Source organism: Pristiophorus japonicus, chromosome 15 (genome assembly GCF_044704955.1).
Source record: "Pristiophorus japonicus isolate sPriJap1 chromosome 15, sPriJap1.hap1, whole genome shotgun sequence".
In the NCBI taxonomy this organism is placed as follows: Eukaryota; Metazoa; Chordata; class Chondrichthyes; family Pristiophoridae; genus Pristiophorus; species Pristiophorus japonicus.
Genome location: NC_091991.1, coordinates 54,189,652 through 54,202,900, shown reverse-complemented (window position 1 = coordinate 54,202,900; position 13,249 = coordinate 54,189,652). Strand labels below are relative to the sequence as shown.

The following is a 13,249-nucleotide window of genomic DNA, read 5'->3' as shown; positions in this document are numbered from 1 at the left end:
TTGCAATAAAGGCTAAGATACCATTGGCGTGCCTGATCACTTGCTGTACATGCAGACTATCCTTTTGTGTTTCATGTACAAGTACCCCCAGGTCCCGCTGTACTGCAGCACTTTGCAATCTTTCTCCATTTAAATAATATCTTGCTCTTTAATTTTTTTCTGCCAAAGTGCATGACCTCACACTTTCCAACATTATAATCCACCTGTCAAATTTTTGCCCACTCACTTAGCCTGTCTATCCTTTTGTAGATTTTTTGTGTCCTCCTCACACATTGCATTTCCTCCCATCTTTGTATCGTCAGCAAACATGGCTGACGATACAAAGTCCCTTCTTCCAAATCATTAATGTAGATTGTAAATAGTTGGAGTCCCAGCACTGATCCCTGCGGCACCCCACTAGTTACTGGTTGCCATTTATCCCGACTCTCTGTTCTCTGTTAATTAGCTAATCCTCTATCCATTATAATATATTACCCCCAACCCCGTGAAATGTTATCTTGTGCAGTAATCTTTTATATGGCTCCTTGTCAAATGCCTTCTGGAAGTCCAAATACACCACATTCACTGATTCCCTGTTATCCACCCTGTTCATTACATCCTCAAAGAACGCCAGCAAATTTGTCAAACATGACTTCCCCTTCATAAATCCATGCTGACTCTGCCTGACTGAATTATACTTATCCAAATGTCCTGCTGCTGCTTCTTTAATAATGGACTCCAACATTTTTCCAACCACAGATGTTAGGCTAACTGGTCTATAGTTTCCTGCTTTTTGTCTGCCTCCTTTTTTAAATAGGGGCATTTTCAATCTGCTGGGACCTCCCCAGAATCCAAGGAATTTTGGTAAATTACAGCCAATGCATCCACAATCCCTGCCGCTACTTCTCTTAAGACCCCAGGATGCAAGCCTTCAGGTCCAGGGGATTTATCTGCCTTTAGTCCCATTGGCCCCAAGTTTGCACATGATTTGCTCCTGATTTTTAGGAGCAACTGGTGTAGAATGGAGTATCTTAGAAATCGGAATTCTCCACATTTAGTTTTCTGCAGTTCTAGTCAGGTAGAACAGTTTCACTTTGGAACTGAATTTTTTTTTTCAAAAGGGGGTGTGTCCGGCCACTGACGCCTGATTTGAAAGTTTCCACAGTGAAAACGTACTCCAAACTAACTTAGAATGGAGCAAGTGAAGATTTTTGTACGCTTGAAAAAACCTTGTCCACACTTTAAAAAAAATCAGGCGCAGGTTACAAATTAGGCGTCGGAAACGAGAGGGGGGGGAAGGGAAGTAATTAAATTCTACAATAAATCCTTAGTTATACTTATACAAATATTATCCAAATAAATCCAACCTGAATAAAAATTTATAAGCAAAGAAAAGATCAAATAAACCATGTTCCTACCTGTGTGAAAGTGCTTCAGGCAGGCCTTTCAGGCAGCGGTGTGGCGTCGGTCTCGGGGGCAGGCAGCAAGCAGCCTTGGTGCTTGAGGCAGGCCTTCATTCCCCGCGAAGATGCAGCACCCGGACGGACTTGAGGCCATTCGGCCATGGGATTGCAGCGGCGTCAGTGGCTGGCCGGGAGCAGCAGCAGCCTTCGAGCTGTGAGGGGGACTGACTGAGGCCATTTGGACAGGGAGAGGCAGCCACATCGACATCTTTATATTTAAATTTGCAGAATGGGTGCACCACATATTATGCAATGGTTTGCTTCCTCATGCAAGAAATTCTTTGTTCTTGGTGAAAGTTGGTCCATTGCAAAGTTGAATTGGCACTTTTATTTCTCCAAACACACAGTCCTTAATTTGCAGGCACTGGTTCTGCAAGTTTAGCAGTGAAAAGCTGAACTCACTGATTTCAGCAGGTGATTTATTCAGCAGTGTTGCTAAAAGCACTCCCTCACACACAGAAATATCAAGAAAATTAAAATACAAGCCTTTGCAGGGGTCCAAGAAACAAATCTTCACTTTTTCTGCAGCACTTTTAAAAATGGCCAAGTGCCAATGTTTACTTCAGACTGCGCGTGCGCGAAAGCTCCATCGCGCACGCGCAGGGTTGCCGGCAACAAGAAGCCTCATTTAAATTGTACCCGCATCCCTCCTACTTACAAAATCAGCGCGAGTGGTAGGCTCCGCCCCCTGTGCGCCGCGCCAAGCAGACATCGAGCTCCTTGGAATATCGCGTTATTTTTTCAGGTGCCGTTTTCGGCACGAAAAACAGGCGCCCAGCTCTGAGGGGCACCTTTTTCGCCGCGTGTGGAAACTTGGGGCCAAAATCTTACTGAGTACCACCTCCTTCATGATTGTGATTGTGTTAAGTTCCTCCCCCCATATAGCCCCTTGACTATCCACTGTTGGAATATTGTTAGTGTCCTCTAACGTAAAGACTGATACAAAATATTTGTTCAGAGTTTCTGCCATCTCCATGTTCTCCATTACTAGTTCCCCGGTCTCGTCCTCTGAAGGACCAACATTTACTCTTTTCCTTTTTATATACCTCTAGAAACTCTTGCTATCAGTTTTATATTTTGTGCTAGTTTACTTTTATAGTCTATCTTCCCTTTCTTAATCATTTTTTTAGTAGTTCTTTGCTGGCTTTTAAAAGCTTCCCAGTCTTCTGTCCTCCCACTAGTTTTGGCCACTTTGTATGCCCTTGTTTTTAATTGGATACCGTCCTTTATTTCTTTAGTTATCCACGGATGGCTATCTTTTCTCTTACACCTTTCCTCCACACTGGAATATATTTTTCTTGAGAGTTGTGAAATATCTCCTTAAATGTACACCACTGTTCATCAACCATCCTACACTTTAATCTATTTTCCCAGTCCACTTTAGCCAACTCTGCCCTCATACCTTCATAGTCTTCTTTATTTAAGCTTAGTACGCGGGTTAGAGATCCAACTTTCTCCATCTGAATTTGAAATTCAATCATGCTGTGATCACTCATTTCGAAGGGATCCTTTACTAGGAGATTGTTTATTAATCCTGTCACATTACACAGGACCAGATCTAAGATAGCCTGCCCCCTGGTTGGTTCCATTACATACTGCTTGTTACAAATGCTATGTGCATTTAGACAAAGTGTCTTTCCATTTGTTTTTTTTACCCTTTTTTCCTGTTTGTTTCCTCTCTCCTTCAAACTCACCTTTAGTTTTGCTTTCTAATTCCAGCTTTACTCCCCTCCCTTCTGAATCTATTTTCAGGTTTCCATCCCCCTGCCAAGCTAGGTTAAACTCTCCCCAACAGCACTAGCAAACCCCCCTGCGGGGATATTGGTACCGGCTCTGTTGAGGTGCAACCCGTCCGGCTTGTACAGGTCCCACCTCCCCCAGAAGTGGTCCCAATGCCTCAGGAAACTAAAGCTCTCCAGCCATGTATTCATCTGCTTTATCCTCCTCTTTCTCTACTCACTAGCTCATGGCACTGGGAGTAATCTGGAGATTACTACCTTTGAGGTCCTGCTTTTTAATCTCTCGCCTAGCTCCCTAAACTCTGCCTGCAGGACCTCATCCCTCTTCCTGCCTATGACATTGGTACCGATGTGGACCACGACCTCTGGCTGTTCACCATTTCCCCCCAGAATGCCCTGCAGCCGCTCAGTAACATCCTTGACCCTGGCACCAGGGAGGCAACATACCATCCTGGAGTCACGTCTGCGGCCGCAGAAACGCCTGTCTGCTCCCCTGACTAGCGAATCCCCTACCACTTTAGCTCTTCCATTCTTTTTCCTCCCCCCTGTGCAGCTGAGCCACCCGTGGTGCCGTGGACTTGGCTCAGGCTGCACTCCCCAGAGCCACCATCGCCCCCACCGGTACTCAGAACAGAGTACCGGTTGGAGAGAGAGATGGACTCATGGGACTCCTGCACTACCTGCCTAGTCCTCCTCTTCTGTCTGGCGGAGGACCCACTCCCTCTCTGCCTGCACACTCTTCAGCTGCGGGGTGACTGTCTCTAGAAACATGCTATCATGTAGCTCTCAGTCTCGTGGATGCACCGCAGTGACCCCAGCTGCCGCTCAAGCTCCAAAACACGGAGCTCGACTTGGTGCAGTTGGAGACACCTCCTGCACATGTCGCCCCTGGCTGCGCGAAGCGTCCAGGATTTCCCACATGCCACAGGATGTGCAATCCACGGGACTGAGCTGCCCTGCCATCCCTCTAGTTATACTCGGAACTATCAACAAAAATAAACTCTAAACCTTAGCACAACACACCCAGCCACTGCTCAGCAAACAGCCGATTTAATTAACTGGCTCTCCTTAGATATTAAAGATCAGATATATTTACTTGCAGATCCTATTTACAACAATGTCAAAGGTTTCCTACAGAAAAGAAAAAGAAAAATATTCACCAATCCACCAGCCAATCACTTACCCGCTTGGCTGTGATGTCACATTTCGATTTCCATTTTTTGTTTTACCTTTGACCTTGCACCAGCTGGCTCCTCCCGATCTCCGTGCCCTTTTTATGGGCCTCGACCTTCCATTGCTGGGTTTCCATGAAGATAGGTTGAGTAAGTTGGGCCTATACTCATTGGCGTTCAGAAGAATGAGCGATGATCTTTTCGAAACATGTAAGATAATGAGGGGGCTCAACAAGGTGGATGTAGAGAGGATATTTCCACTCATAGGGGAAACTAAAACTAGGGGGCATAGTCTCAGAATAAGGGGCCGCCCATTTAAAACTGAGATGAGGAGGAATTTCTTCTCTCAGAGGGTTGTAAATCTATGGAATTCTCTACCCCAGAGAGCTGTGGAGGCTTGGTCATTGAATATATTTAAGGTGGAGATAGACAGATTTTTGAACGATAAGGGAATAAAGGTTATGGGGAGTGCGCAGGGAAGTGGAGCTGAGTCCATGATCAGATCAGCCATGATCTTATTAAATTATCTTATTAAATGGCGGAGCAGGCTCAAGGGGCCAGGCGGCCTACTCCTGCTCCTATTTCATGTTCTTATGTTACACTCCCTTTCCTTTTTCCCTCCTACCTGCCTGCCAGGCTCCAGTTTCCTAGCACCAAGCTGAGAAGCCAACAATTTTTTTTTTTAAAACAGCACTTATTGTGCTACAAATAGCCTAGCAGAGTAAGCACTGAAGAAGAATGACATTCGTGCTGGGAAACTGGTATAGACGGTTGGGGATGGGAACAGGATCGAGATCAAGGGGAGTGTAAAAGCAGCACCAACGCAAAAAGCGGGCAGGCTGTCAGAGGCCCCAAACCTGAATATGGATCTGGAACATGGGGTACAGAGTGGACAAGGCTGAGAGCAACTTGCATACATTTCAAATAAAGGTTACTTGGCAGCAGCAAATAAATGTTAAACCAGTATAAAATTAAACTTAGCTGTGAGGAGCGCTGTGGCCAGGGCGAGACTGAGCTGCATTTAACTTTAAGTCCCAGAAGTGAAACATTGGTATGCTAACCCTGGCACCATCCAATCAGCTGGAACTCAACCTGGAGGATGACCCCACCCAAGGATGGAAGTTCTTAAATATAGGTTAGAGAGGAGAGACACACCACAAGGGCCAGCCTAGCCATTAATGCGCTGACGTTGTAAAGATTTTAAAATGTTGAAGAAAATAATTTTAAATTGGAGCTCAGAGAGCATACTCAGCTAGAATAGAAATGGAATTCACTCCAGGGGTAAGCAAAGTTAAAATCTTGGTGGTTGGGGGGCAGGTGGGGGAGGGGACTTTCCAATTTATTAAAGTCCAGCTTGGCCCAAAACTGCAGTAATTTATACATTTTAATGTCTTGTTTTTTTATTTGGACATTACTAAATTGTTTACAGTCTACGTTACACAGTTACAATGATATTATGGTAAGATGGCACAGTTACTTCAGCGCAGTGTAGCTTATTAGATGGGATGTATGAAGCAATAGTTCATTTGCTAGCAGAATCAGAGTCTATAACAGATTGTATGGTAATTTATACCATTGCTGTTTGTGGGATATTATTGAGTGCAATTTGGCTGCTGCTTTTCCCTACATAACAACAGTGACTACACCTCAAAAATACTTCATTGACTGTGAAACGCTTTGGGACATCTTGAGGTTATGCAAGGCGATATATAAATCCAAATTCTTTCTTTTGAATAAAATATTGAACAAAGTGCCTGTGGTGGCCTGAATGTGGTTCACTGGGACACTTAACTGTTAGCAATCAGTACCTATATACAAACCTCTTAATGACATTTATGCAAAGGACAAATGGATAAAGGGGATGCTCTCCTCTTTGTGCCCATTAAGAATGTATTAATGAAATGTAATTGCCCACAGATCCCGTAATATCTTTATTGTTAATAGTGGGCTAGTTCTGCATGAGTAGCGTCCAGGATCTTGAGAACATGTCCTTTGTAATTGCCTTTCAGTGAGTGTAATTAGGAATGCCTGGGGGGGATGCAATCTTAACACAAATTAAAGAAAACAATTTTTGTTCTATTTTGTATGTTGCTGCTTGGTGACTTTTAATGCTCTGATCCCAAAAGCTTTTCTGGGAAACACGGTTCAAATCCCAACTAGATGTGTCCAATTTGAAAAGAAAATGTTTATCCTTGCCTCAGGAGATGCATAAGTTATAAGTGCCATTCTGTAATCCTACTGCAGGACTCCAATGTCAGATTTCCTGTCAGACTCCTTGTGTTGCACCTACCTAATTTCCTCTAACTTGTGACCTTGCCTTTTAAAATTGGAAACATCTGGCACTTACTGACATAAAAACATAAGAGCATAAAAAAATAGGAGCAGGAGTAGGCCATGTGGCTCCTCGAGCCTGCTCCGCCATTCAATAAGATCATGGCTGATCTGATCTTGGCCTCAATTCCACTTTCCTGTCCCCATAATCATTGACTTTCCTATAATTCAAGAATCTGTCTATCTCCACCTTGAATATATTCAATGACTCAGCTTCCATAGCTCTCTGGGGTAGAGAATTCCAAAGATTCACGATCCTCTGAGAGAAAAAATTCCTCCTCATCTCTGTCTTAAATGGGCGACCCCTTATTCTGAAACTATGCCCCCTAGTTCTAGATTACCCCACAGGGGGAAAAATCCTCTCAGCATCTACCCTGTCAAGCCCCTTCAGAATCTTAAAGTTTCAATCAGATCACCTCTCATTCTTCTAAACTCTAATGAATACAGACCCAATCTGCTCAACCTTTCCTCATAAGACAACCCCTTCATCCCAGGAATCAACCTAGTGAACCTTCTCTGAACTGTCTCCAATGCAAATATATCCCTCCTTAATAAATAAGGAAACCAGAACTGTAGGCAGTACTCTTGATGTGGTCTCACCAACAGTTGTAGCAAAACTTCCCTACTTTTATACTCCAGCCCCCTTGCAATAAAGGCCAACATTCCTAATTACTTGCTGTACCAGCATGCTAACTTTTTGTGTTTCATGTACGAGGATACACAGATCCCTCTGTACCGCAGAATTCTGTAGTCTCTCTCCATTTAAATAATATTTTGCTTTTCTATTCTTCCTACCAAAGTGGATAACCTCACATTTTCCCTCATTATACTCCATCTGCCAAATTTTTGCCCACTCACTTAACCTATCTTTGCAGACTCTTTGTGGCCTCTTCACAACTTGCTTTCCCACCTTTGTATTGTCAGCAAATTTGGCTACAATACACTCGGTCCCTTCATCCAAGTCATTAATACTGACTTCAGTGTACTACTGGGTGATGTTGAGCTCGGCTGTTGTGAGATGACCGGAATCTGTGTCATTCCTCTGGATCTTTTAGTGAGATGCTTACAGAGAGTGATTTTGAGAGAGGCCTAAGAGAAGACCGCTTGTCCGATCTCTAATTGGACACAAATGGACAGGGGAAGAGGGAAATTAAAAGCAAATTGAGAGAGTTACGAACCAATTGGTGGTGGGATAAGGACTGAGGAAAATTGCAAAAGAATCATTTCCACCTTACCATCGTCCTTTGGTTCAAACTCAGGGCCAGGCACTTTTTTTTAACAATGATCTTGTAAACATGCAGTTTTTCGCAGCGAGATGTTACGATCTGGAATGCATTGATTGAAAGGGTGGTGGATGCAGATTCAATAATAACTTTCAAAATGGAATTGGATATAAACTTGAAAATGAAAATGTGCAGGGTTATGGGGATAAAAGTGGAGGAGTGGAATTAATTGGATAGCTTTCAAAGATTCGGCACAGACACAGTTGGCTGAATGGCGTGCTTCTGTTCGATAAGATGCTATGATTCTATCCTGGCAAATAATTGACCATCTGTTATTGTGGACTTGTGTGTCTGTGTGTCAGCTTTTGTATCAGTGCAATACACACCAAGTAAAAGGGAATGATTCATTCCAGTTTGACACTTGCATTTCCCACACCATCCATTGCTGCAGCTTTGAGTTAAACGACCAACTTGGAGAATTATTGATAGTTTTTTTGCTGCACAGTGTCATACAAACTAGGAACTGGGTTGAGATGTTCCAGATTCATTGCACATGGGGCTTTTACAGCCAACACATGGAGGGGACTATCATCCCATCTGTCTCAGCTGCATTCAAATTAGAGTCCCAGAGATGAAAGGGACAGTGTATGGGAGTTACTTTTAATAAAAGAAGATAGGTTTTCTAACATCATAAATAATATAAATCAGACCCTTAACTTCTCGGCTGGGAGCAGAGGCACTTCCTATGTTATGACTGCAATGAAGCCACTTCAAAGTAACTGTTGTGTGTCCAAAGCTTTTAGCAAGAGTGTTGCTGAAAGAGGATCTGCCACCAGTTCAGCCAGCTGCTTAATCCTGCTCATTTCAAACCTGGAATGTTTAAGAAGTTAATAACAAACTGAAGCATTTCATTTCTTTTTTAGTTACTTTTTTCCTTTCAATTTAGCTCTCCAGGCCTTGCATCTAAGGACCTTCTATTGATGGAGTGTGTACCTGTTACTTCATTAATGTGTGTGCCTATGTTTCTGTGTGTATCTGCATCCTTGCCCGTGTGTGCACGGGTTTTCTGCAGCGCTGTTAACTATGGCCAACAAAACAGCTGTTGGATTTTCAGTTGTAAGCCAGCCAAATTCCCAAGATGTCACCATGTGCCACAAATGTGAATCTGGTTAAAAGCGACAAGCTCCATGTGTCACGTGGGTTACCTCTGCACGTTAATCGGAGTTTGATGCCCTATTACTGCTGATAATCCTGCTGCAAGTTGCTGATTTTCCTTTAATTATAGTTAGAGTATCTCCTGGTAACCACAAGGAAGAAGTGGTCACCTGCCAGAATTCTCCTGAAAATGTTGTTTCCGCAGTAGGAAGGATGAGCACTGGTTGTGGAATAAAAGCAGCTAACGCAAAGCCCCAACGTTAAAATTGATGGGCAGAAAATTGCTGGCTGCTGATGCCGAATTTGCCAACTTGCGCCCCTGCCGTGTGCCAGTAAACGCTGAAATGGAAAATGCTGCATTTAATGGAAATAATGAAAGGAGAGGAGGCCAATTTATTTTTAATTTTTACTATCAGTGTTTTGTCCTGGACCACTCTGATAGCCAATTATTTATAGAATTTCTTTATTAAGATTAGAGACTCACTTGTTTTCCACTGTGGGGCCCCACTGGAGATCAGCCAATCATTCAGCATGCACCAGTCTGTAATGTATTTTCTGTATAAATGTTCTTAAATAAATTAAATGTCCTGTATGGGGAGAAGGCAAAGGAGATGTATAAACAGTGAGGAGAAAAGTGAGTCTGGGGGAAAGTAACAGGCGGTTTCTGAGCTCTAGTGCTCAGTATTGTGAAGGTTAAAGGAATGATAACTAGAGTTTTGTGCCAATGGTGTTATAGGATGCGGAAACTCCAGCGGTTGGTGCTGTGACTATCAAAGGAGATGGTAGCTTTAGGACTCAGATTTGTGAATGTTACAGGAACCTGTAACTCCAGGAGGTATTGCTCAATTGTGAAGCAGATGATCAAATAGCTTTTCCGCTAGCCTCCGCCTGATTTTGTGACACGATTGAGTGGTTGGCATTGTGACATGTCTTGGAGATTGGTTATGTCGGAATAATACCAATGCCATTTCCGACCACCAGCAAAAGCACCTGCCTCAAAAACGTTAAACACTCACTTGGGAGCAGGCCATCTTGCATGTCATTTCCACTGTTGGAAATAACACCTATTTTAAATGGGTGTCCATAGTTGCTAGATGGCAGTAAGTACAGGGAAGGTCATGGAAAGGGCACCATAAAAATAAAGTCAATGCTTTTGAGCCATTTGTTAACTGCTTTTGATGTGTATTTTTTCCTGGTGCCACTTAGATTCTCTTGAGCCTCTGTACCAAGAGTTGTAAATTATTTTTTGCCCCAGCACCATTACTGAAACTGGTGTGGTTTCCATGGGGAACTGTCTATCTTTGGTGGTTTGAAGAGAAGGAGGACCAACAAAGGGATGTCGGACGGGTCAGGCTACATAACAGGTGCTCTGTGCCCACCCGCTATTACCTGCACATCTGCAAGCAGAGACGGACATACTTTGCCTCGGCACATGATTTGTACCACCTGATGAAAGCAACTTCTAAACTTTGCACGCACAACAAACTGAGTACTGTTTACCATCATGCTTTCCCCTCCATGCCAGTGTGTGAAGATGTGCTCGTAATTCTAGTTATTGTGCTGCTTCTACATGCTGCCTCTGTGTCACTTAGCCCATAATGGGAATGATGGCAACAAGCAGTTATATTCCATGTGAGGCATTTGGCAAATTGATTGCATGAATGGTTGTAAGTGAAGGAACCTTTTCAGGTAAAGGCTAGGGACATACGAGGCACTTGTCATGTATGCTCACCGGTTTGTACGCCGGGGTGTCCCTGGAGATGGGGCACGCAGTGTTCACTGGTACACTCATGGCCTTCCGCGAGAGGTGGGCACCAGAGGGACAGGAGTGCATCATCACCCCCGGAACAGAATTTTAATTTGATTGGCAAAGCTCCCAGTTAATTTCTAAATTTGTGGGTTTTAGTGCCCATGTCAAAAGGAGGCACTTGATTTAAAGTTTAGGTTAAAATAGTTGTAGAGCTGTTGCATTGTGAGTGGCTTAGCCAGTCATGTGATGTTCACAAGACTCAATAAAACCCCTGTCAATTGGGTCTTGGTCATCCACGATGAGGTATGCACTTATGAACCTAGTGGATAAACTGTTAATGTGTAGTGTGATTGTTAAACCTTTGTTAATAAACCAACTAGTTCTCAATAGCAATGTGGTGCTATGAATTCTTAAGCAAAGAACTCATGAAGCAAATATATTATAGCACTAAACTGCCTTTGGATATTGATAAGCAAATCGAGCACTTCAACAACATGTGACGGAGGTCATTGTCAGTGGCAGCCATGTTTAGTCTTGTCACTTTCCCCAAACATCACAAAATATCCATGACAGTATTCATCTATATAGGAACCATGGCACCGTGACAAGTTCTGACTGCTGCAGATCATAAATCTGTGACACTATAACTTGCAGCATTTTTAATTGGCAGGGGTGGTGTGTTAATTATCAATGATGCCACTGTCTCCATAAACTCATTGAGGTTCTGGAGGCCGCAGGTTGTTTTCCGAACTAACACTGGTCTATTTGAATTTGTTTTTCTTCTTGGGCTCCTTTGGCCCTGCATCAATGAGAGAGCAGGCAGCTGACCTATTCTCCGGACTCTTGCCAGTGAACACCCCCACCCCACCCCCCAGTGCCAACAAAGAGGTATATGAGATCAACCAAGAGGCAGTGTTCCCTTCCTCCTTGCCCTGCACTTGGCACCTCTCCATCAATGGCAAGGCTGCATCTCGTCATCAATTGTTGCTGCATTTCACACTACTGTGCCAGCATTTAAAAGAAAATTTGATTGACAACTGGATGAAACGCTTGTTAAGAAGGCAAAGTCTGCTCTGGATGGAGAGTAACTACAGTGAAGAGCTGATGGAGGTGAGAATGAGTTTGTTTACAGCTGCTTTTCTCTTACAGTTTTCCCAGCTGATAAAGATCTCCCACACCCTGACTCCAGCGAAGTTCCCACTGATCGACCAGACATTCTTCCCCAACCACAGAGAGATGGTGAGTATCACCCGAGCTGACATTTAAATGCTGCAGTGGTTCTACTATGTTTGTGCTTCATGAATGACAGAGAGAAGGGATGGAGGTGCCATCTCTTTAATTTTCCTTTAGTCGAAATCTAGATTTTGCTCAGTCCTTTCCAAGCATATCTAAGGTCTTGTTTTGTTTACTTCTGTATTTAATTATATGTAAAAGACAAATAAGGTTTCACTTCTCTTTTGACAAGGCCTGGTTGCTATCTTGGGGAGTCAGTCCACTCTGAAAATGTTGTCTCTGTTCCCATTTTATTGGTTGTCGGTAGGGTTCACACAGCAGCAGGTGTGGTGTGGTGTCGGCTGCAGTGCTCATTTCTGTGTCCGGGTTTTTTTGCCGAATTATGTGAGAATTTTTAAACGCTAGGCTATATACTTTTGGAGATGCAACCCAGGAACTCCACCGTCATGTAACTGACGACGAGCTTCGTGTCTGACAGGCATGTCCACGGATACGATGGCTCTTTAAATGTTTGCTTTCTCAAAGATGTTGAGGATGAGCTGGAGCAACTGAAGGCAGCAAAAATTAAAAGATCATTGGAATAAACTAAATTATGTGGCTCAGTGCATTGCGTTGTTCCCAGAAGATGACACTGGATAGAGAGTTTACTCCAAACACTTCCAACCTGCATAAAGCTCAAATGTGTCTTCCAAATCCTGAAGGCTCCAGTTTCTAAGATTGGAAAGTGAACAGCTATGAAATGGTAGCTTTTATACCACATTTGCAGCTGTCAACTATTCAGAAGAATGGATACTGATGGATCACACCTACTTACCTGACGTGATCCCCGAGTACCGTGAACCTCTTGAAAAAGCTGAGAAAATGGTAAGTGCAGGGCAAAATGGTGTTTAATTGGCTTTCAACTACCTCTTAATGATCTAATTTGCCTCCCCGCCACTTGGTGTTGGGTCTGTTAAGCGCTGACAGACCCGACACATGGGAGACTAGTGTGGAGGCAGGTTGACAGCGGGCTCCCGCTGTCGATCATTTTTATTTTGACACATGACCCGCCTCTGATCCCACCCTCTCAGCGCTTGTAAAATTCTGGCCTAAAAGTGCAGCTGAGAATTATGCCTTCTAGACCAGTATTGGTTGGAGCTAGGGTCGTCATTTTTACAGGGACAAGGCCCACAGATGATTTCTGCCCCTACCTCCATAGAATGAT

At 43.6% G+C, this 13,249-nt stretch overlaps 1 protein-coding gene across 1 annotated transcript in view; it reads left to right on the top strand.

The window, feature by feature from the left end:
- Positions 1 to 13,249, top strand: part of LOC139280760 (synapsin-3-like) — a 291,283-nt gene that overhangs the window by 181,324 nt on the left and 96,710 nt on the right. Inside the window, exon 6 of the mRNA XM_070900435.1 lies at positions 11,962 to 12,051. Coding sequence (XP_070756536.1) covers positions 11,962 to 12,051 — 90 coding nt within the window. The remainder of the gene's footprint in view (positions 1 to 11,961; positions 12,052 to 13,249) is intronic.